Below are 24084 nucleotides of genomic sequence, written 5' to 3' on the forward strand. Positions count from 1 at the left end.
ATTAGGGGATGGAGTGTTGGAGACAGTAATGGTTGTATCAGGGCATTAGGGGATGGAGTGTGGAGACAGTAATGGTTGTATCAGGGTCATAGGGGATGGAGTGTGGAGACAGTAATGGTTGTAACAGGGTCATGGGGACATATTATGTTGTGTGATGTGTGTACTTAGTCTGTTTTCACTTGTCTCGTGCTCGGATTAGTCTCCCTGGGTAGACAGGGTGTCTCCCACATGAACAATGTTCCAGCATACACAGTGCACTTTCCCCTAGGTCTGGGATTTCTGACACAATGCTCTGATCAACTCAATACAGTACAGGGTTGTCACTAGTTATCACAGCCACAAAGTCAAAATGGGCTTTATCACTAAAATTTATTAAAACAAAAACAGCTTTTTTGGTCTTAAAAAGGTTCAAGCTTAAAATGTTAGGGTTAAGCATAATGTTAGCAGCGTGGTTAGGGTTAAAAACAGATTATAGAAAATAAAATTGTAGAAATAGACAGGGTTTAGCCATAATGACTTTGGTAACTAGTGAGGACCACAGTATAGGAACACATCAATGGAACAGTGAGAACACACCACCACCTAGTGGTAACACTTGATATTTAGTGTTTTGTAAACAATTTCATAAACTTCATTTAGATTTATGCACAACTGAACACTGTAATTACATTACTGGTAATAGCCCAGTTTGTCTTTTTTAAAGAGCCTTAGATTGTCCTCTTAATGATTATGTGGGTGTATTTAGCAGGGAATAATTAAACTGTTTCCTATGGTTATTTTCTCAGAGTAAAACAAGACTGAGGTTTGAACCAAATCACGCTGTAGACTGGGGAACCTGCTACCTCAACGTTTCTAGATCTTCATATTGCCATAACTAGATAAAGTGAATGAAAAATGATTGACAGGACATCAGAATAAGATTCCAGCTATTTATTGTTAGGAACATTTTATGTAACAAACTTTAAATATAGTAATAGAATCCAAATTATATTCAGCCTGCAGCAGTTTACAGTCAGTTTTAAATGTTCTCTCTTTAGCAAGTTTCCAACAAACACTGGGTGCATTTCAAATGGAACCTTATTTCCTACACTGTGCTGTAGTTGACCAGCTCCCATAGGGTGCTGCTACAGTTTAAAATGTTTTCTATGGTTTGTTTAAATAATGTAACAGAACAGCTATAGTTATAGTGGTATTAAAATATTCCCCTTTAAATACTTAAATATCGTTCTTGGTTGTACCTGTGTCTTTTAAGTAACAAAAAGGTTCAAGCTAATGTCAACGACAAGCATAAACCACTGTAACGTTCAAATAAATGACTAACATTTAAATAATTGTATGTTCCTTTGTTTGTTTTTTTAAAACACTGCTCCCTTTTTAGAAAGTGAAAAAAGTTTAAGCACATTAAAACGTTTTTAACTTTGCTGCAGTAGTAGTTGCCAGATTTAACAACAAAATTAAAATCAGTATCTGAACCGTCTTCCAACTAACCAGTTGGAAGAGTTAAAAACAGCCCTGGGTTGAATGTCACCCCAAGTTGCTTCGGAGCAGCAGTGTAACCCAGCACTTCAAAAGAGAAAACATTCTTAGGTTGGACGACGCTTAGCTTGCCATTAATACAAATGGCAGTAATGTTAAAAACCTCTTAGAAGTATTCTCCACATACATTCTCATAGTAAATGCACTTAAAAAGAGAGTACTGCTACAATACAATAACACTTATTTTCTAAATGTTTAGGAGTTAGTAACACATTCCAATAGTTGATAGTTCACAGCAGATGATAGTTGTTTTTTTCAGATCGGCTAGATTAGAAGGCTGTTCCAATGTTGGTTCCAGTGTTCTAGAATCAATTCTAGGTGGTTCTAGAAGGACATGATGGTTCTCTGGATGATGTCGACACACTCTCTGACCTCGTGGTCTTTAATGATGAGGGGAGGGGCCAGACGGATGATGTCACCGTGGGTGGGCTTGGCCAACAGTCCGTTGTCACGGAGACGCATGCAGACTCTCCAGGCGTCATAGTCTGTGGGGCGAGGGAGAAAAGTGCACACACACACACACACACGTCAGGGGTCAAAGCTTCAGCCTACAGAGCAACAATTGCAAAAACCCTGCCAACAAGCAGGGCCCTAAATGAACCATTTTCATTGTTTAAAAAGTGAGGAGCACAACATCAGATTTAGGAGCACCAGACAGATCGGGGGACCAACTCCATATCAATGCACATGATTTTAGAATGAGATATTGGACTTTTGGTCATGTAGTGTACATAGGATTTTTTCCTGTCGCTCCCAAATTAAAACTTCAGGTCGCACAGCAACATTTTTCATCGCATTATGCCAACAAGACAATGTTGATTGTTCATCTAAGCAAACAGGAATCTCTTCCTGGTCAGGTGACGTGCGTTGATGGCCTAGCGTACATTCTGACAGTATTGACCTACTCCCCTAACAGGACAGCTGGGGCTCTGTGGAACAGGATAGCTTCCTTCCCTGTCTTCCCCCGAGCTGGGCTCAAACCAGGGAGCTTTTCTACACAGCACCACCGGCCAGCCAAAGCTTGCTGACGCACCAAGAGACTCATGGGAACAATGGCCTCAGTCACTAGTACCCCGTCACTAACCTCAGCACCCAGAACTGGGCCATCTCTCTACTCTCGTTAAGTCTTTCAAGAGAGACTACGCCACAGCTAACTGGCTTCACATCAGATACATCCATACCTTTCGTCTCCTTGATGACGATAGCATTGAGGAGGCCTTTGCCCCGGACGACGGGGACGATCTCTTTAGGAAGCTTTGACAGTTCTGACCTCAGCAACTGACCCATCTTCTCAGCGTTCTCCGCAAGCTTCTCTTCCTCCAGAACCTGTAGGGCAGGACAACATACTGTTAGAGGAAACACCACAAAAGACCAACAGTTGTGAGGAGCAGTCCGTTTTAAGGCTTCTATTGCAGTCAGGACTTTGTTTAACACATATCCAGCGACCCATGACCCAACACAGTCAACTAGTGTCCACACAACACAATAAACAATACCATGAGCAGCCACAAATATCCTTTATACATTTAGTTGTGTACACCAGTAAATCTTAGTCCATATTGAGGGTTTAATGAGAGATCACCTTGTGAAAGCAGCGGTTGACCGCGGCGTGTTAGCGATCACTCCGAGGAGATAGGAGCCCAAGTTCTGTGGTCAGAGGAGATAGGATGGTCCCACCCACTGCTTTGAAGTACTCTCAGCTGCCTGTTGCTCTGGGGAGTATCCTGTCTTACTAAACCAGCTAGCCAGGTACAGTACTCTCAGCTGTCTGTTGCTCTGGGGAGTATCCTGTCTTACTAAACCAGCTAGCCCAGATACAGTACTCTCAGCTGTCTGTTGCTCTGGGGAGTATCCTGTCTTACTAAACCAGCTAGCCAGATACAGTACTCTCAGCTGTCTGTTGCTCTGGGGAGTATCCTGTCTTACTAAACCAGCTAGCCAGGTACAGTACTCTCAGCTGTCTGTTGCTCTGGGGAGTATCCTGTCTTACTAAACCAGCTAGCCAGATACAGTACTCTCAGCTGTCTGTTGCTCTGGGGAGTATCCTGTCTTACTAAACCAGCTAGCCAGATACAGTACTCTCAGCTGCCTGTTGCTCTGGGGAGTATCCCGTCTTACTAAACCAGCTAGCCAGATACAGTACTCTCAGCTGCCTGTTGCTCTGGGGAGTATCCTGTCTTACTAAACCAGCTAGCCAGATACAGTACTCTCAGCTGCCTGTTGCTCTGGGGAGTATCCTGTCTTACTAAACCAGCTAGCCAGATACAGTACTCTCAGCTGCCTGTTGCTCTGGGGAGTATCCTGTCTTACTAAACCAGCTAGCCAGATACAGTACTCTCAGCTGTCTGTTGCTCTGGGGAGTATCCTGTCTTACTAAACCAGCTAGCCAGATACAGTACTCTCAGCTGTCTGTTGCTCTGGGGAGTATCCTGTCTTACTAAACCAGCTAGCCAGATACAGTACTCTCAGCTGCCTGTTGCTCTGGGGAGTATCCTGTCTTACTAAACCAGCTAGCCAGATACAGTACTCTCAGCTGTCTGTTGCTCTGGGGAGTATCCTGTCTTACTAAACCAGCTAGCCAGATACAGTACTCTCAGCTGTCTGTTGCTCTGGGGAGTATCCTGTCTTACTAAACCAGCTAGCCAGATACAGTACTCTCAGCTGTCTGTTGCTCTGGGGAGTATCCTGTCTTACTAAACCAGCTAGCCAGATACAGTACTCTCAGCTGTCTGTTGCTCTGGGGAGCATCCTGTCTTACTAAACCAGCTAGCCAGATACAGTACTCTCAGCTGCCTGTTGCTCTGGGGAGTATCCTGTCTTACTAAACCAGCTAGCCAGATACAGTACTCTCAGCTGCCTGTTGCTCTGGGGAGTATCCTGTCTTACTAAACCAGCTAGCCAGATACAGTACTCTCAGCTGCCTGTTGCTCTGGGGAGTATCCTGTCTTACTAAACCAGCTAGCCAGATACAGTACTCTCAGCTGCCTGTTGCTCTGGGGAGTATCCTGTCTTACTAAACCAGCTAGCCAGATACAGTACTCTCAGCTGTCTGTTGCTCTGGGGAGCATCCTGTCTTACTAAACCAGCTAGCCAGATACAGTACTCTCAGCTGCCTGTTGCTCTGGGGAGTATCCTGTCTTACTAAACCAGCTAGCCCAGATACAGTACTCTCAGCTGTCTGTTGCTCTGGGGAGTATCCTGTCTTACTAAACCAGCTAGCCAGATACAGTACTCTCAGCTGTCTGTTGCTCTGGGGAGTATCCTGTCTTACTAAACCAGCTAGCCAGATACAGTACTCTCAGCTGTCTGTTGCTCTGGGGAGTATCCTGTCTTACTAAACCAGCTAGCCAGATACAGTACTCTCAGCTGCCTGTTGCTCTGGGGAGTATCCTGTCTTACTAAACCAGCTAGCCAGATACAGTACTCTCAGCTGTCTGTTGCTCTGGGGAGTATCCTGTCTTACTAAACCAGCTAGCCAGATACAGTACTCTCAGCTGTCTGTTGCTCTGGGGAGTATCCTGTCTTACTAAACCAGCTAGCCAGATACAGTACTCTCAGCTGTCTGTTGCTCTGGGGAGTATCCTGTCTTACTAAACCAGCTAGCCAGATGCGGGTCTCCATCTCTCCTAATGTTTGAATCTCTCCATAGCCAAATAACTAACTAGCTAAATAGCTAACTAGCTAACTAGCTAACATAAATAAATAAATAAAGCTAGTTACCACATACCTCTAGAGCTGCCATGGCAACGCTACAGGCCAGAGGGTTTCCTCCGTACGTAGAGCCGTGCTCTCCAGGCTTGATGGTCAGCATCACATCGTCATCACACAGCACCGCAGACACCTGGCAGGGTCAAGGTTCACATTTATAGGAGACTGACATAACCCAGTCACACCATGACCCAGTCACAACATAACCCAGTCACACCATAACCCAGTCACACCATGACCCAGTCACACCATAACCCAGTCACAACATGACCCAGTCACACCATGACCCAGTCACACCATGGACCCAGTCACACCATGACCCAGTCACACCATGACCCAGACACACCATGACCCAGACACACCATGACCCTGTCACACCATGACCCAGTCACAACATGACCCAGTCACACCATGACCCAGTCACACCATGACCCAGTCACAACATGACCCAGTCACACCATGACCCAGTCACACCATGACCCAGACACACCATGACCCAGTCACACCATAACCCAGTCACACCATGACCCAGTCACAACAGTCACACCATGACCCAGACACACCATGACCCAGTCACACCATGACCCAGTCACACCATGACCCAGTCACAACATGACCCAGTCACACCATGACCCAGTCACACCATGACCCAGTCACAACAGTCACACCATGACCCAGACACACCATGACCCAGTCACACCATGACCCAGTCACACCATGACCCAGTCACAACATGACCCAGTCACACCATGACCCAGTCACACCATGACCCAGTCACAACAGTCACAACATGACCCAGTCACACCATGACCCAGTCACACCATGACCCAGTCACACCATGACCCAGTCACACCATGACCCAGTCACAACATGACCCAGTCACAACAGTCACACCATGACCCAGACACACCATGACCCAGTCACACCATGACCCAGTCACACCATGACCCAGTCACACCATGACCCAGTCACACCATGACCCAGTCACAACAGTCACAACATGACCCAGACACACCATGACCCAGTCACACCATGACCCAGTCACACCATAACCCAGTCACACCATGACCCAGTCACAACAGTCACACCATGACCCAGACACAACATGACCCAGCCACACCATGACCCAGTCACACCATGACCCAGTCACACCATGACCCAGTCACAACATGACCCAGTCACACCATGACCCAGTCACACCATGACCCAGTCACAACAGTCACAACATGACCCAGTCACACCATGACCCAGTCACACCATGACCCAGTCACAACATGACCCAGTCACACCATGACCCAGTCACACCATGACCCAGTCATAGCATGACCCAGTCACACAAGTCACACCATGACCCAGACACAACATGACCCAGACACACCATGACCCAGTCACACCATGACCCAGTCACAACATGACCCAGTCACACCATGACCCAGTCACACCATGACCCAGTCACACCATGACCCAGTCACAACAGTCACAACATGACCCAGTCACACCATGACCCAGTCACACCATGACCCAGACACACCATGACCCAGTCACACCATGACCCAGTCACAACAGTCACAACATGACCCAGACACACCATGACCCAGTCACACCATGACCCAGACACACCATGACCCAGTCACACCATGACCCAGTCACAACAGTCACAACATGACCCAGACACACCATGACCCAGTCACACCATGACCCAGTCACACCATGACCCAGACACAACATGACCCAGTCACACCATGACCCAGTCACACCATGACCCAGTCACACCATGACCCAGTCACACCATGACCCAGTCACACCATGACCCAGACACAACATGACCCAGTCACACCATGACCCAGTCACACCATGACCCAGTCACAACCCATGACCCAGTCACACCATGACCCAGTCACACACATGACCCAGTCACACCATGACCCAGTCACACCATGACCCAGTCACACCATGACCCAGTCACAACATGACCCAGTCACACCATGACCCAGTCACACCATGACCCAGTCACACCATGACCCAGTCACACCATGACCCAGTCACAACATAACCCAGTCACAACATGACCCAGACACACCATGAACAAGTCACACCATGACCCAGTCACACCATGACCCAGACACAACATGACCCAGTCACACCATGACCCAGACACAACATGACCCAGACACACCATGACCCAGTCACACCATGACCCAGTCACAACATGACCCAGTCACACCATGACCCAGACACAACATGACCCAGACACACCATGACCCAGTCAAACCATGACCCAGTCACACCATGACCCAGTCACACCATGACCCAGTCACACCATGACCCAGTCACAACAGTCACAACATGACCCAGTCACACCATGACCCAGTCACACCATGACCCAGTCACACCATGACCCAGTCACAACATGACCCAGTCACACCATGACCCAGTCACAACATAACCCAGTCACAACATGACCCAGACACACCATGACCCAGTCACACCATGACCCAGTCACACCATGACCCAGTCACACCATGACCCAGTAACACCATGACCCAGTCACAACATGACCCAGACACAACATGACCCAGACACACCATGACCCAGTCACACCATGACCCAGTCACACCATGACCCAGTCACAACAGTCACACCATGACCCAGTCACACCATGACCCAGTCACACCATGACCCAGTCACACCATGACCCAGTCACACCATGACCCAGTCACAACATGACCCAGTCACACCATGACCCAGTCACACCATGACCCAGTCACACCATGACCCAGTCACAACAGTCACACCATGACCCAGTCACACCATGACCCAGTCACACCATGACCCAGTCACACCATGACCCAGTCACACCATGACCCAGTCACACCATGACCCAGTCACAACATGACCCAGTCACACCATGACCCAGTCACACCATGACCCAGTCACAACATGACCCAGACACAACATGACCCAGTCACAACATGACCCAGTCACACCATGACCCAGTCACACCATGACCCAGTCACACCATGACCCAGTCACAACATGACCCAGACACAACAGGACCCAGTCACACCAAGACCCAGTCACACCATGACCCAGTCACACCATGACCCAGTCACAACAGTCACACCATGACCCAGTCACACCATGACCCAGTCACACCATGACCCAGTCACACCATGACCCAGTCACACCATGACCCAGTCACAACATGACCCAGTCACACCATGACCCAGTCACACCATGACCCAGTCACAACAGTCACACCATGACCCAGTCACACCATGACCCAGTCACACCATGACCCAGTCACACCATGACCCAGTCACACCATGACCCAGTCACAACATGACCCAGTCACACCATGACCCAGTCACACCATGACCCAGTCACAACAGTCACAACATGACCCAGACACACCATGACCCAGTCACACCATGACCCAGACACACCATGACCCAGTCACACCATGACCCAGTCACAACAGTCACAACATGACCCAGACACACCATGACCCAGTCACACCATGACCCAGTCACACCATGACCCAGACACAACATGACCCAGTCACACCATGACCCAGTCACACCATGACCCAGTCACACCATGACCCAGTCACACCATGACCCAGTCACACCATGACCCAGACACAACATGACCCAGTCACACCATGACCCAGTCACACCATGACCCAGTCACACCATGACCCAGTCACACCATGACCCAGTCACAACAGTCACAACATGACCCAGTCACACCATGACCCAGTCACACCATGACCCAGTCACACCATGACCCAGTCACAACATGACCCAGTCACACCATGACCCAGTCACACCATGACCCAGTCACACCATGACCCAGTCACACCATGACCCAGTCACAACATAACCCAGTCACAACATGACCCAGACACACCATGAACAAGTCACACCATGACCCAGTCACACCATGACCCAGACACAACATGACCCAGTCACACCATGACCCAGACACAACATGACCCAGACACACCATGACCCAGTCACACCATGACCCAGTCACAACATGACCCAGTCACACCATGACCCAGACACAACATGACCCAGACACACCATGACCCAGTCAAACCATGACCCAGTCACACCATGACCCAGTCACACCATGACCCAGTCACACCATGACCCAGTCACAACAGTCACAACATGACCCAGTCACACCATGACCCAGTCACACCATGACCCAGTCACACCATGACCCAGTCACACCATGACCCAGTCACAACATGACCCAGTCACACCATGACCCAGTCACAACATAACCCAGTCACAACATGACCCAGACACACCATGACCCAGTCACACCATGACCCAGTCACACCATGACCCAGTCACACCATGACCCAGTAACACCATGACCCAGTCACAACATGACCCAGACACAACATGACCCAGACACACCATGACCCAGTCACACCATGACCCAGTCACACCATGACCCAGTCACAACAGTCACACCATGACCCAGTCACACCATGACCCAGTCACACCATGACCCAGTCACACCATGACCCAGTCACACCATGACCCAGTCACAACATGACCCAGTCACACCATGACCCAGTCACACCATGACCCAGTCACACCATGACCCAGTCACAACAGTCACACCATGACCCAGTCACACCATGACCCAGTCACACCATGACCCAGTCACACCATGACCCAGTCACACCATGACCCAGTCACAACATGACCCAGTCACACCATGACCCAGTCACACCATGACCCAGTCACAACATGACCCAGACACAACATGACCCAGTCACAACATGACCCAGTCACACCATGACCCAGTCACACCATGACCCAGTCACACCATGACCCAGTCACAACATGACCCAGACACAACAGGACCCAGTCACACCAAGACCCAGTCACACCATGACCCAGTCACACCATGACCCAGTCACAACAGTCACACCATGACCCAGTCACACCATGACCCAGTCACACCATGACCCAGTCACACCATGACCCAGTCACACCATGACCCAGTCACAACATGACCCAGTCACACCATGACCCAGTCACACCATGACCCAGTCACAGCAGTCACACCATGACCCAGTCACACCATGACCCAGTCACACCATGACCCAGTCACACCATGACCCAGTCACAACATGACCCAGTCACACCATGACCCAGTCACACCATGACCCAGTCACAACATGACCCAGACACAACATGACCCAGTCACAACATGACCCAGTCACACCATGACCCAGTCACACCATGACCCAGTCACACCATGACCCAGTCACAACATGACCCAGACACAACAGGACCCAGTCACACCAAGACCCAGTCACACCATGACCCAGTCACACCATGACCCTGACACAACATGACCCAGTCACACCATGACCCAGACACACCATGACCCAGTCACAACATGACCCAGACACACCATAACCCAGACACAACATGACCCAGTCACAACATGACCCAGTCACAACAGTCACACCATGACCCAGTCACAACATAACCCAGTCACACCATGACCCAGTCACACCATGACCCAGATACACCATGACACAGACACACCATGACCCAGACACACCATGACCCAGACACACCATGACCCAGACACAACATAACCCAGTCACAACAGTCACACCATGACCCAGTCACAACATGACCCAGTCACAACATGACCCAGACACACCATGACCCAGACACACCATGACCCAGACACAACATGACCCAGTCACAACATGACCCAGTCACAACAGTCACACCATGACCCAGTCACAACATAACCCAGTCACACCATGACCCAGACACACCATGACCCAGTCACACCATGACCCAGTCACACCATGACCCAGACACACCATGACCCAGTCACACCATGACCCAGACACACCATGACCCAGACACACCATGACCCAGTCACACCATGACCCAGTCACACCATGACCCAGACACACCATGACCCAGTCACACCATGACCCAGTCACACCATGACCCAGTCACACCATGACCCAGTCACACCATGACCCAGACACAACATGACCCAGTCACACCATGACCCAGACACAACATGACCCAGACACAACATGACCCAGTCACAACATGACCCAGTCACAACAGTCACACCATGACCCAGTCACACCATGACCCAGTCACACCATGACCCAGTCACACCATGACCCAGTCACACCATGACCCAGTCACACCATGACCCAGTCACACCATGACCCAGACACACCATGACCCAGTCACAACATGACCCAGTCACAACATGACCCAGACACACCATGACCCAGTCACAACATGACCCAGTCACAACATGACCCAGACACAACATGACCCAGTCACACCATGACCCAGACACACCATGACCCAGTCACACCATGACCCAGTCACACCATGACCCAGTCACAACATGACCCAGTCACACCATGACCCAGTCACACCATGACCCAGTCACACCATGACCCAGTTACACCATGACCCAGTCACACCATGACCCAATCACAACATGACCCAGACACAACATGACCCAGTCACAACATGACCCAGTCACAACATAACCCAATCACAACATGACCCAGTCACACTAGTCACACCATGACCCAGTCACAACATGACCCAGTCACAACATGACCCAGTCACACCATGACCCAGTCACACCATGACCCAGTCACACCATGACCCAGACACAACATGACCCAGTCACAACATGACCCAGACACACCATGACCCAGTCACAACATGACCCAATCACAACATGACCCAGTCACAACATGACCCAATCACAACATGACCCAGTCACACCAGTCACAACATGACCCAGTCACAACACGACCCAATCAAAACATGACCCAGTCACACCAGTCACAACATGACCCAGTCACAACACGACCCAATCACACCATGACCCAGTCACACCATGACCCAGTCACACCATGACCCAGTCACACCATGACCCAGTCACAACAGTCACAACATGACCCAGTCACACCATGACCCAGTCACACCATGACCCAGTCACACCATGACCCAGTCACAACATGACCCAGTCACACCATGACCCAGACACAACATGACCCAGACACACCATGACCCAGTCACAACATGACCCAGTCACACCATGACCCAGTCACAACATGACCCAGTCACACCATGACCCAATCACACCAGTCACAACATGACCCAGTCACACCATGACCCAGTCACAACAGTCACACCATGACCCAGTCACAACATGACCCAGACACAACATGACCCAATCACACCAGTCACAACATGACCCAGTCACAACATGACCCAGTCACAACAGTCACACCATGACCCAGTCACAACATGACCCAATCACACCAGTCACAACATGACCCAGTCACACCATGACCCAGTCACAACATGACCCAGTCACACCATGACCCAGTCACAATAGTCACAACATGACCCAGTCACACCATGACCCAGTCACACCATGACCCAGTCACACCATGACCCAGTCACAACAGTCACAACATGACCCAGTCACACCATGACCCAGTCACAACATGACCCAGTCACACCATGACCCAGTCACAACATGACCCAGTCACACCAAGACCCAGACACAACATGACCCAATCACACCAGTCACAACATGACCCAGTCACACCATGACCCAGTCACACCATGACCCAGTCACAACAGTCACACCATGACCCAGTCACACCATGACCCAGTCACACCATGACCCAGTCACACCATGACCCAGTCACAACAGTCACACCATGACCCAGTCACACCATGACCCAGTCACACCATGACCCAGTCACACCATGACCCAGTCACACCATGACCCAGTCACACCATGACCCAGTCACAACATGACCCAGTCACACCATGACCCAGACACAACATGACCCAGTCACAACATGACCCAGACACACCATGACCCAGTCACAACATGACCCAGTCACACCATGACCCAGACACAACATGACCCAGTCACACCATGACCCAGTCACAACAGTCACACCATGACCCAGTCACAACATGACCCAATCACACCAGTCACAACATGACCCAGTCACACCATGACCCAGTCACAACATGACCCAGTCACAACAGTCACACCATGACCCAGTCACACCATGACCCAGTCACACCATGACCCAGTCACAACAGTCACAACATGACCCAGTCACACCATGACCCAGTCACACCATGACCCAGTCACACCATGACCCAGTCACACCATGACCCAATCACAACATGACCCAATCACAACATGACCCAATCACACCAGTCACAACATGACCCAGTCACACCATGACCCAGTCACAACATGACCCAGTCACAACAGTCACATCATGACCCAGTCACACCATGACCCAGTCACACCATGACCCAGTCACAACAGTCACAACATGACCCAGTCACACCATGACCCAGTCACACCATGACCCAGTCACAACAGTCACAACATGACCCAGTCACAACAGTAACAACATGACCCAGTCACACCATGACCCAGTCACACCATGACCCAGTCACAACATGACCCAATCACACCAGTCACAACATGACCCAGTCACACCATGACCCAGTCACAACATGACCCAGTCACAACAGTCACACCATGACCCAGTCACACCATGACACAGTCACACCATTACCCAGTCACACCATGACCCAGTCACAACAGGACCCAGTCACACCATGACCCAGTCACACCATGACCCAGTCACAACAGTCACAACATGACCCAGTCACACCATGACCCAGTCACAACATGACCCAGTCACAACATGACCCAATCACAACATGACCCAATCACACCAGTCACAACATGACCCAGTCACACCATGACCCAGTCACAACATGACCCAGTCACACCATGACCCAGTCACACCATGACCCAGTCACAACAGTCACACCATGACCCAGTCACACCATGACCCAGTCACACCATGACCCAGTCACAACATGACCCAGTCACAACATGACCCAGTCACAACAGTCACAACATGACCCAGTCACACCATGACCCAGTCACACCATGACCCAGTCACAACAGTCACACCATGACCCAGTCACACCATGACCCAGTCACACCATGACCCAGTCACAACATGACCCAGTCACAACATGACCCAGTCACAACAGTCACAACATGACCCAGTCACACCATGACCCAGTCACAACAGTCACACCATGACCCAGTCACACCATGACCCAGTCACACCATGACCCAGTCACAACAGTCACAACATGACCCAGTCACACCATGACCCAGTCACAACAGTCACACCATGACCCAGTCACACCATGACCCAGTCACACCATGACCCAGTCACACCATGACCCAGTCACACCATGACCCAGTCACAACAGTCACAACATGACCCAGTCACACCATGACCCAGTCACACCATGGCCCAGTCACACCATGGCCCAGTCACAACATGGCCCAGTCACAACATGGCCCAGTCACAACATGGCCCAGTCACAACATGGCCCAGTCACAACATGGCCCAGTCACAACATGACCCAGTCACATCAGTCACACCATGACCCAGTCACACCATGACCCAGTCACACCATGACCCAGTCACAACATGACCCAGTCACACCATGACCCAGACACAACAGTCACAACATGACCCAGTAACACCATGACCCAGTCACACCATGACCCAGTCACACCATGACCCAGTCACACCATGACCCAGTCACACCATGACCCAGTTACACCATGACCCAGTCACACCATGACCCAGTCACACCATGACCTAGACACAACAGTCACAACATGACCCAGTAACACCATGACCCAGTCACACCATGACCCAGTCACACCATGACCCAGTCACACCATGGCCCAGTCACACCATGACCCAGACACAACATGACCCAGTCACAACATGGCCCAGTCACAACAGTCACACCATGACCCAGTCACACCATGACCCAGTCACAACATGGCCCAGTCACACCATGGCCCAGTCACAACATGGCCCAGTCACAACATGACCCAGTCACAACATGGCCCAGTCACAACATGGCCCAGTCACAACATGACCCAGTCACAACATGGCCCAGTCACAACATGGCCCAGTCACAACATGGCCCAGTCACAACATGACCCAGTCACAACATGACCCAGTCACAACAGTCACACCATGACCCAGTCACACCATGACCCAGTCACACCATGACCCAGTCACAACATGACCCAGTCACACCATGACCCAGTCACACCATGACCCAGTCACACCATGACCCAGTCACAACAGTCACAACATGACCCAGTCACACCATGACCCAGTCACAACATGACCCAGTCACAACATGACCCAGTCACAACATGACCCAGTCACACCATGACCCAGTCACAACAGTCACAACATGACCCAGTCACACCATGACCCAGTCACACCATGACCCAGTCACACCATGACCCAGTCACACCATGACCCATTCACAACATGACCCATTCACAACAGTCAGAAAATGCTGAATAAGCAGTGAGTTAGCCACAGAAGGAAGTGAATTAAACAATTAATATTCATGTATTGATGCAACCAATCCCTTATAAAATTATTAGACAGCATTTTCATTTAGTAAATCAAATTACAGTACAAAATTGCAAAGAAAGTAGTGTCACAGTGTTGTGTTCCTCACAGGGTAGACTCCTCCTGACAGAGCCTTTCCCAGGATCACGATGTCAGGACGAACTTCCTCATGGTCCACAGCCAGCCGTCTGCCTGTACGGGCCAGTCCAGTCTGAACCTCATCAGCTATGAACAGCACCTAGACATGGAACACAGAGACATTAGTGTAGTCCAGCCAGCCGTCTGCCTGTACGGGCCAGTCCAGTCTGAACCTCATCAGCTATGAACAGCACCTAGACATGGAACACAGAGACATTAGTGTAGTCCAGCCAGCCGTGTGCCTGTACGGGCCAGTCCAGTCTGAACCTCATCAGCTATGAACAGCACCTAGACATGGAACACAGAGACATTAGTGTAGTCCAGCCAGCCGTCTGCCTGTACGGGCCAGTCCAGTCTGAACCTCATCAGCTATGAACAGCACCTAGACGTGGAACACAGAGACATTAGTGTAGTCCAGCCAGCCGTCTGCCTGTACGGGCCAGTCCAGTCTGAACCTCATCAGCTATGAACAGCACCTAGACATGGAACACAGAGACATTAGTGTAGTCCAGCCAGACGTCTGCCTGTACGGGCCAGTCCAGTCTGAACCTCATCAGCTATGAACAGCACCTAGACATGGAACACAGAGACATTAGTGTAGTCCAGCCAGACGTCTGCCTGTACGGGCCAGTCCAGTCTGAACCTCATCAGCTATGAACAGCACCTAGACATGGAACACAGAGACATTAGTGTAGTCCAGCCAGACGTCTGCCTGTACGGGCCAGTCCAGTCTGAACCTCATCAGCTATGAACAGCACCTAGACATGGAACACAGAGACATTAGTGTAGTCCAGCCAGACGTCTGCCTGTACGGGCCAGTCCAGTCTGAACCTCATCAGCTATGAACAGCACCTAGACATGGAACACAGAGGCATTAGTGTAGTCTATGTATGAGTCTGTCTCTCCACACTACAGCCAGCTCCAGCCCAGGCTGAACCTCATCAGCTATGAACAACACCATGCAGTAGGAGATATCAAATCAAATTTCATTTATAAAGTCCATTTTACTTCAACAGTTGCCACAAAGTGATTTACAATAACCTGGTATCTAGACCCAAGCACAGGGAAGAACAGTTACAAGGAAAATGTCACATCAGTATATTTGTCCATCTCACCAAAATGGACTGATAGAGCAATCAACCAAAAGTGGGGGGAAAGTGTCCGTTTCCAATGACGAAGATCCACCGTTGATTCTGAAGGCTCGCAGTACGATGTGTGTTTGTGTTTAATGCGGAGACGTCTTGCACTACTCACGTTGTTCTGAGTGCAGAGCTCTCTGACGGTGGTGAGGTATCCAGGATCAGGAACCACCACCCCAGCCTCTCCCTGGATTGGCTCCACCATGAAGGCTGCTACATTAGGGTCCCGGAGAGCTTTCTGGAACAACCATCAGCACACACTCAGTGATAACAGGTAACTAGACTAGTCAATCAATCCGTGTTTCCTTGATAATCCCATCAATGGAAATACAGGGCTGGAGACACTCCATTTGCCTCTGTATACTGACACAGTATGGAAGCAAGGCCAATTTCCCAGACCAAAAAAGCCTTCTCAATGGAGATTCTTCATGGAAGGATATTTTAGAACAGGACTAGGCCTTATCTGGCTCCAGGAAACTGGCCTGTATAGTAGTAACATTAATATTAAGGTTCAGTATTATAGAGGAACAGGAAACTGGCCTGTATAGTAGTAACATTAATATTAAGGTTCAGTATTATATAGGAACAGGAAACTGGCCTGTATAGTAGTAACATTAACATTAAGGTTCAGTATTATATAGGAACAGGAAACTGGCCTGTATAGTAGTAACATTAAGGTTCAGTATTATAGAGGAACAGGAAACTGGCCTGTATAGTAGTAACATTAATATTAAGGTTCAGTATTATAGAGGAACAGGAAACTGGCCTGTATAGTAGTAACATTAACATTAAGGTTCAGTATTATAGAGGAACAGGAAACTGGCCTGTATAGTAGTAACATTAACATTAAGGTTCAGTATTATAGAGGACCAGGAAACTGGCCTGTATAGTAGTAACATTAATATTAAGGTTCAGTATTATAGAGGAACAGGAAACTGGCCTGTATAGTAGTAACATTAACATTAAGGTTCAGTATTATAGAGGAACAGGAAACTGGCCTGTATAGTAGTAACATTAATATTAAGGTTCAGTATTATAGAGGAACAGGAAACTGGCCTGTATAGTAGTAACATTAAGGTTCAGTATTATAGAGGAACAGGAAACTGGCCTGTATAGTAGTAACATTAATATTAAGGTTCAGTATTATAGAGGACCATGAAACTGGCCTGTATAGTAGTAACATTAATATTAAGGTTCAGTATTATAGAGGAACAGGAAACTGGCCTGTATAGTAGTAACATTAAGGTTCAGTATTATAGAGGAACAGGAAACTGGCCTGTATAGTAGTAACATTAACATTAAGGTTCAGTATTATAGAGGAACAGGAAACTGGCCTGTATAGTAGTAACATTAACATTAAGGTTCAGTATTATAGAGGAACAGGAAACTGGCCTGTATAGTAGTAACATTAACATTAAGGTTCAGTATTATAGAGGAACAGGAAACTGGCCTGTATAGTAGTAACATTAACATTAAGGTTCAGTATTATAGAGGAACAGGAAACTGGCCTGTATAGTAGTAACATTAAGGTTCAGTATTATAGAGGAACAGGAAACTGGCCTGTATAGTAGTAACTATTAAGGTTCAGTATTATAGAGGACCATGAAACTGGCCTGTATAGTAGTAACATTAATATTAAGGTTCAGTATTATAGAGGAACAGGAAACTGGCCTGTATAGTAGTAACATTAACATTAAGGTTCAGTATTATAGAGGAACAGGAAACTGGCCTGTATAGTAGTAACATTAACATTAAGGTTCAGTATTATAGAGGAACAGGAAACTGGCCTGTATAGTAGTAACATTAATATTAAGGTTCAGTATTATAGAGGACCAGGAAACTGGCCTGTATAGTAGTAACATTAACATTAAGGTTCAGTATTATAGAGGAACAGGAAACTGGCCTGTATAGTAGTAACATTAAGGTTCAGTATTATAGAGGAACAGGAAACTGGCCTGTATAGTAGTAACATTAACATTAAGGTTCAGTATTATAGAGGAACAGGAAACTGGCCTGTATAGTAGTAACATTAACATTAAGGTTCAGTATTATATAGGAACAGGAAACTGGCCTGTATAGTAGTAACATTAAGGTTCAGTATTATAGAGGAACAGGAAACTGGCCTGTATAGTAGTAACATTAATATTAAGGTTCAGTATTATAGAGGACCAGGAAACTGGCCTGTATAGTAGTAACATTAACATTAAGGTTCAGTATTATAGAGGACCAGGAAACTGGCCTGTATAGTAGTAACATTAATATTAAGGTTCAGTATTATAGAGGAACAGGAAACTGGCCTGTATAGTAGTAACATTAAGGTTCAGTATTATAGAGGACCAGGAAACTGGCCTGTATAGTAGTAACATTAAGGTTCAGTATTATAGAGGAACAGGAAACTGGCCTGTATAGTAGTAACATTAAGGTTCAGTATTATAGAGGAACAGGAAACTGGCCTGTATAGTAGTAACATTAATATTAAGGTTCAGTATTATATAGGAACAGGAAACTGGCCTGTATAGTAGTAACATTAAGGTTCAGTATTATAGAGGAACAGGAAACTGGCCTGTATAGTAGTAACATTAACATTAAGGTTCAGTATTATAGAGGAACAGGAAACTGGCCTGTATAGTAGTAACATTAACATTAAGGTTCAGTATTATAGAGGAACAGGAAACTGGCCTGTATAGTAGTAACATTAATATTAAGGTTCAGTATTATAGAGGAACAGGAAACTGGCCTGTATAGTAGTAACATTAAGGTTCAGTATTATAGAGGACCAGGAAACTGGCCTGTATAGTAGTAACATTAATATTAAGGTTCAGTATTATAGAGGAACAGGAAACTGGCCTGTATAGTAGTAACATTAACATTAAGGTTCAGTATTATAGAGGAACAGGAAACTGGCCTGTATAGTAGTAACATTAAGGTTCAGTATTATAGAGGAACAGGAAACTGGCCTGTATAGTAGTAACATATTAAGGTTCAGTATTATAGAGGAACAGGAAACTGGCCTGTATAGTAGTAACATTAATATTAAGGTTCAGTATTATAGAGGAACAGGAAACTGGCCTGTATAGTAGTAACATTAATATTAAGGTTCAGTATTATAGAGGAACAGGAAACTGGCCTGTATAGTAGTAACATTAAGGTTCAGTATTATAGAGGAACAGGAAACTGGCCTGTATAGTAGTAACATTAATATTAAGGTTCAGTATTATAGAGGACCATGAAACTGGCCTGTATAGTAGTAACATTAATATTAAGGTTCAGTATTATATAGGACCAGGAAACTGGCCTGTATAGTAGTAACATTAACATTAAGGTTCAGTATTATAGAGGAACAGGAAACTGGCCTGTATAGTAGTAACATTAACATTAAGGTTCAGTATTATAGAGGAACAGGAAACTGGCCTGTATAGTAGTAACATTAATATTAAGGTTCAGTATTATAGAGGAACAGGAAACTGGCCTGTATAGTAGTAACATTAAGGTTCAGTATTATAGAGGAACAGGAAACTGGCCTGTATAGTAGTAACATTAACATTAAGGTTCAGTATTATAGAGGAACAGGAAACTGGCCTGTATAGTAGTAACATTAACATTAAGGTTCAGTATTATAGAGGAACAGGAAACTGGCCTGTATAGTAGTAACATTAAGGTTCAGTATTATAGAGGACCAGGAAACTGGCCTGTATAGTAGTAACATTAACATTAAGGTTCAGTATTATAGAGGAACAGGAAACTGGCCTGTATAGTAGTAACATTAAGGTTCAGTATTATAGAGGAACAGGAAACTGGCCTGTATAGTAGTAACATTAACATTAAGGTTCAGTATTATAGAGGAACAGGAAACTGGCCTGTATAGTAGTAACATTAACATTAAGGTTCAGTATTATAGAGGAACAGGAAACTGGCCTGTATAGTAGTAACATTAACATTAAGGTTCAGTATTATAGAGGAACAGGAAACTGGCCTGTATAGTAGTAACATTAACATTAAGGTTCAGTATTATAGAGGGACAGGAAACTGGCCTGTATAGTAGTAACATTAACATTAAGGTTCAGTATTATAGAGGAACAGGAAACTGGCCTGTATAGTAGTAACATTAACATTAAGGTTCAGTATTATAGAGGGACAGGAAACTGGCCTGTATAGTAGTAACATTAACATTAAGGTTCAGTATTATAGAGGAACAGGAAACTGGCCTGTATAGTAGTAACATTAAGGTTCAGTATTATAGAGGAACAGGAAACTGGCCTGTAGAGTAGTAACATTAACATTAAGGTTCAGTATTATAGAGGAACAGGAAACTGGCCTGTATAGTAGTAACATTAATATTAAGGTTCAGTATTATAGAGGAACAGGAAACTGGCCTGTATAGTAGTAACATTAATATTAAGGTTCAGTATTATAGAGGAACAGGAAACTGGCCTGTATAGTAGTAACATTAATATTAAGGTTCAGTATTATAGAGGAACAGGAAACTGGCCTGTATAGTAGTAACATTAATATTAAGGTTCAGTATTATAGAGGACCAGGAAACTGGCCTGTATAGTAGTAACATTAATATTAAGGTTCAGTATTATAGAGGAACAGGAAACTGGCCTGTATAGTAGTAATATTAAGGTTCAGTATTATAGAGGAACAGGAAACTGGCCTGTATAGTAGTAACATTAAGGTTCAGTATTATAGAGGAACAGGAAACTGGCCTGTATAGTAGTAACATTAATATTAAGGTTCAGTATTATAGAGGACCAGGAAACTGGCCTGTATAGTAGTAACATTAACATTAAGGTTCAGTATTATAGAGGGACAGGAAACTGGCCTGTATAGTAGTAACATTAACATTAAGGTTCAGTATTATAGAGGACCAGGAAACTGGCCTGTATAGTAGTAACATTAACATTAAGGTTCAGTATTATAGAGGACCAGGAAACTGGCCTGTATAGTAGTAACATTAACATTAAGGTTCAGTATTATAGAGGACCAGGAAACTGGCCTGTATAGTAGTAACATTAATATTAAGGTTCAGTATTATAGAGGAACAGGAAACTGGCCTGTATAGTAGTAACATTAATATTAAGGTTCAGTATTATATAGGAACAGGAAACTGGCCTGTATAGTAGTAACATTAAGGTTCAGTATTATAGAGGAACAGGAAACTGGCCTGTATAGTAGTAACATTAACATTAAGGTTCAGTATTATAGAGGCACAGGAAACTGGCCTGTAGAGTGGTAACATTAATATTAAGGTTCAGTATTATAGAGGAACAGGAAACTGGCCTGTATAGTAGTAACATTAATATTAAGGTTCAGTATTATAGAGGAACAGGAAACTGGCCTGTATAGTAGTAACATTAAGGTTCAGTATTATAGAGGAACAGGAAACTGGCCTGTATAGTAGTAACATTAATATTAAGGTTCAGTATTATAGAGGAACAGGAAACTGGCCTGTATAGTAGTAACATTAATATTAAGGTTCAGTATTATAGAGGAACAGGAAACTGGCCTGTATAGTAGTAACATTAAGGTTCAGTATTATAGAGGAACAGGAAACTGGCCTGTATAGTAGTAACATTAAGGTTCAGTATTATAGAGGAACAGGAAACTGGCCTGTATAGTAGTAACATTAAGGTTCAGTATTATAGAGGAACAGGAAACTGGCCTGTATAGTAGTAACATTAACATTAAGGTTCAGTATTATATAGGAACAGGAAACTGGCCTGTATAGTAGTAACATTAACATTAAGGTTCAGTATTATAGAGGAACAGGAAACTGGCCTGTATAGTAGTAACATTAAGGTTCAGTATTATAGAGGAACAGGAAACTGGCCTGTATAGTAGTAACATTAAGGTTCAGTATTATAGAGGAACAGGAAACTGGCCTGTATAGTAGTAACATTAACATTAAGGTTCAGTATTATATAGGAACAGGAAACTGGCCTGTATAGTAGTAACATTAACATTAAGGTTCAGTATTATATAGGAACAGGAAACTGGCCTGTATAGTAGTAACATTAACATTAAGGTTCAGTATTATAGAGGAACAGGAAACTGGCCTGTATAGTAGTAACATTAACATTAAGGTTCAGTATTATAGAGGAACAGGAAACTGGCCTGTATAGTAGTAACATTAATATTAAGGTTCAGTATTATAGAGGAACAGGAAACTGGCCTGTATAGTAGTAACATTAACATTAAGGTTCAGTATTATATAGGAACAGGAAACTGGCCTGTATAGTAGTAACATTAAGGTTCAGTATTATAGAGGAACAGGAAACTGGCCTGTATAGTAGTAACATTAACATTAAGGTTCAGTATTATAGAGGAACAGGAAACTGGCCTGTATAGTAGTAACATTAACATTAAGGTTCAGTATTATAGAGGGACAGGAAACTGGCCTGTATAGTAGTAACATTAATATTAAGGTTCAGTATTATAGAGGACCAGGAAACTGGCCTGTATAGTAGTAACATTAACATTAAGGTTCAGTATTATAGAGGGACAGGAAACTGGCCTGTATAGTAGTAACATTAACATTAAGGTTCAGTATTATAGAGGACCAGGAAACTGGCCTGTATAGTAGTAACATTAATATTAAGGTTCAGTATTATAGAGGAACAGGAAACTGGCCTGTATAGTAGTAACATTAACATTAAGGTTCAGTATTACAGAGGAACAGGAAACTGGCCTGTATAGTAGTAACATTAATATTAAGGTTCAGTATTATAGAGGACCAGGAAACTGGCCTGTATAGTAGTAACATTAATATTAAGGTTCAGTATTATAGAGGGACAGGAAACTGGCCTGTATAGTAGTAACATTAATATTAAGGTTCAGTATTATAGAGGACCAGGAAACTGGCCTGTATAGTAGTAACATTAATATTAAGGTTCAGTATTATAGAGGACCAGGAAACTGGCCTGTATAGTAGTAACATTAATATTAAGGTTCAGTATTATAGAGGAACAGGAAACTGGCCTGTATAGTAGTAACATTAATATTAAG

The 24084-nt window shown here is 45.9% G+C and overlaps 1 protein-coding gene and 1 long non-coding RNA gene across 5 annotated transcripts; one reads left to right on the plus strand and one right to left on the minus strand.

The window, feature by feature from the left end:
* Nucleotides 1–915: 915 nt before the first annotated feature.
* LOC121578336 (ornithine aminotransferase, mitochondrial) lies at nt 916–17310 on the minus strand (the record flags this gene model as incomplete). The annotated part of the gene is given in 5 exon segments (XM_045219908.1): nt 916–2021; nt 2718–2862; nt 5264–5377; nt 15909–16037; nt 17192–17310. Coding segments are annotated over 5 exon segments (668 nt in total), but the record flags the coding sequence as incomplete, so codon positions are not given.
* LOC123489217 lies at nt 17204–22777 on the plus strand. 4 transcript variants are annotated; one of them, XR_006660494.1, is made up of 4 exons: nt 17204–17701; nt 18154–18437; nt 20225–20398; nt 22213–22777. It is a non-coding gene; the product is annotated as an uncharacterized LOC123489217 (long non-coding RNA). The 4 variants fall into 4 exon arrangements; XR_006660495.1 differs by lacking the exon at nt 17204–17701 and having other exon boundaries at nt 17974–18269; nt 18322–18437; XR_006660493.1 differs by lacking the exon at nt 17204–17701 and having other exon boundaries at nt 17974–18437.
* The last annotated feature ends 1307 nt before the right edge of the window (nt 22778–24084 follow it).

Source organism: Coregonus clupeaformis, unplaced genomic scaffold, assembly GCF_020615455.1.
Source record: "Coregonus clupeaformis isolate EN_2021a unplaced genomic scaffold, ASM2061545v1 scaf2885, whole genome shotgun sequence".
Classification (NCBI taxonomy): Eukaryota; Metazoa; Chordata; class Actinopteri; order Salmoniformes; family Salmonidae; genus Coregonus; species Coregonus clupeaformis.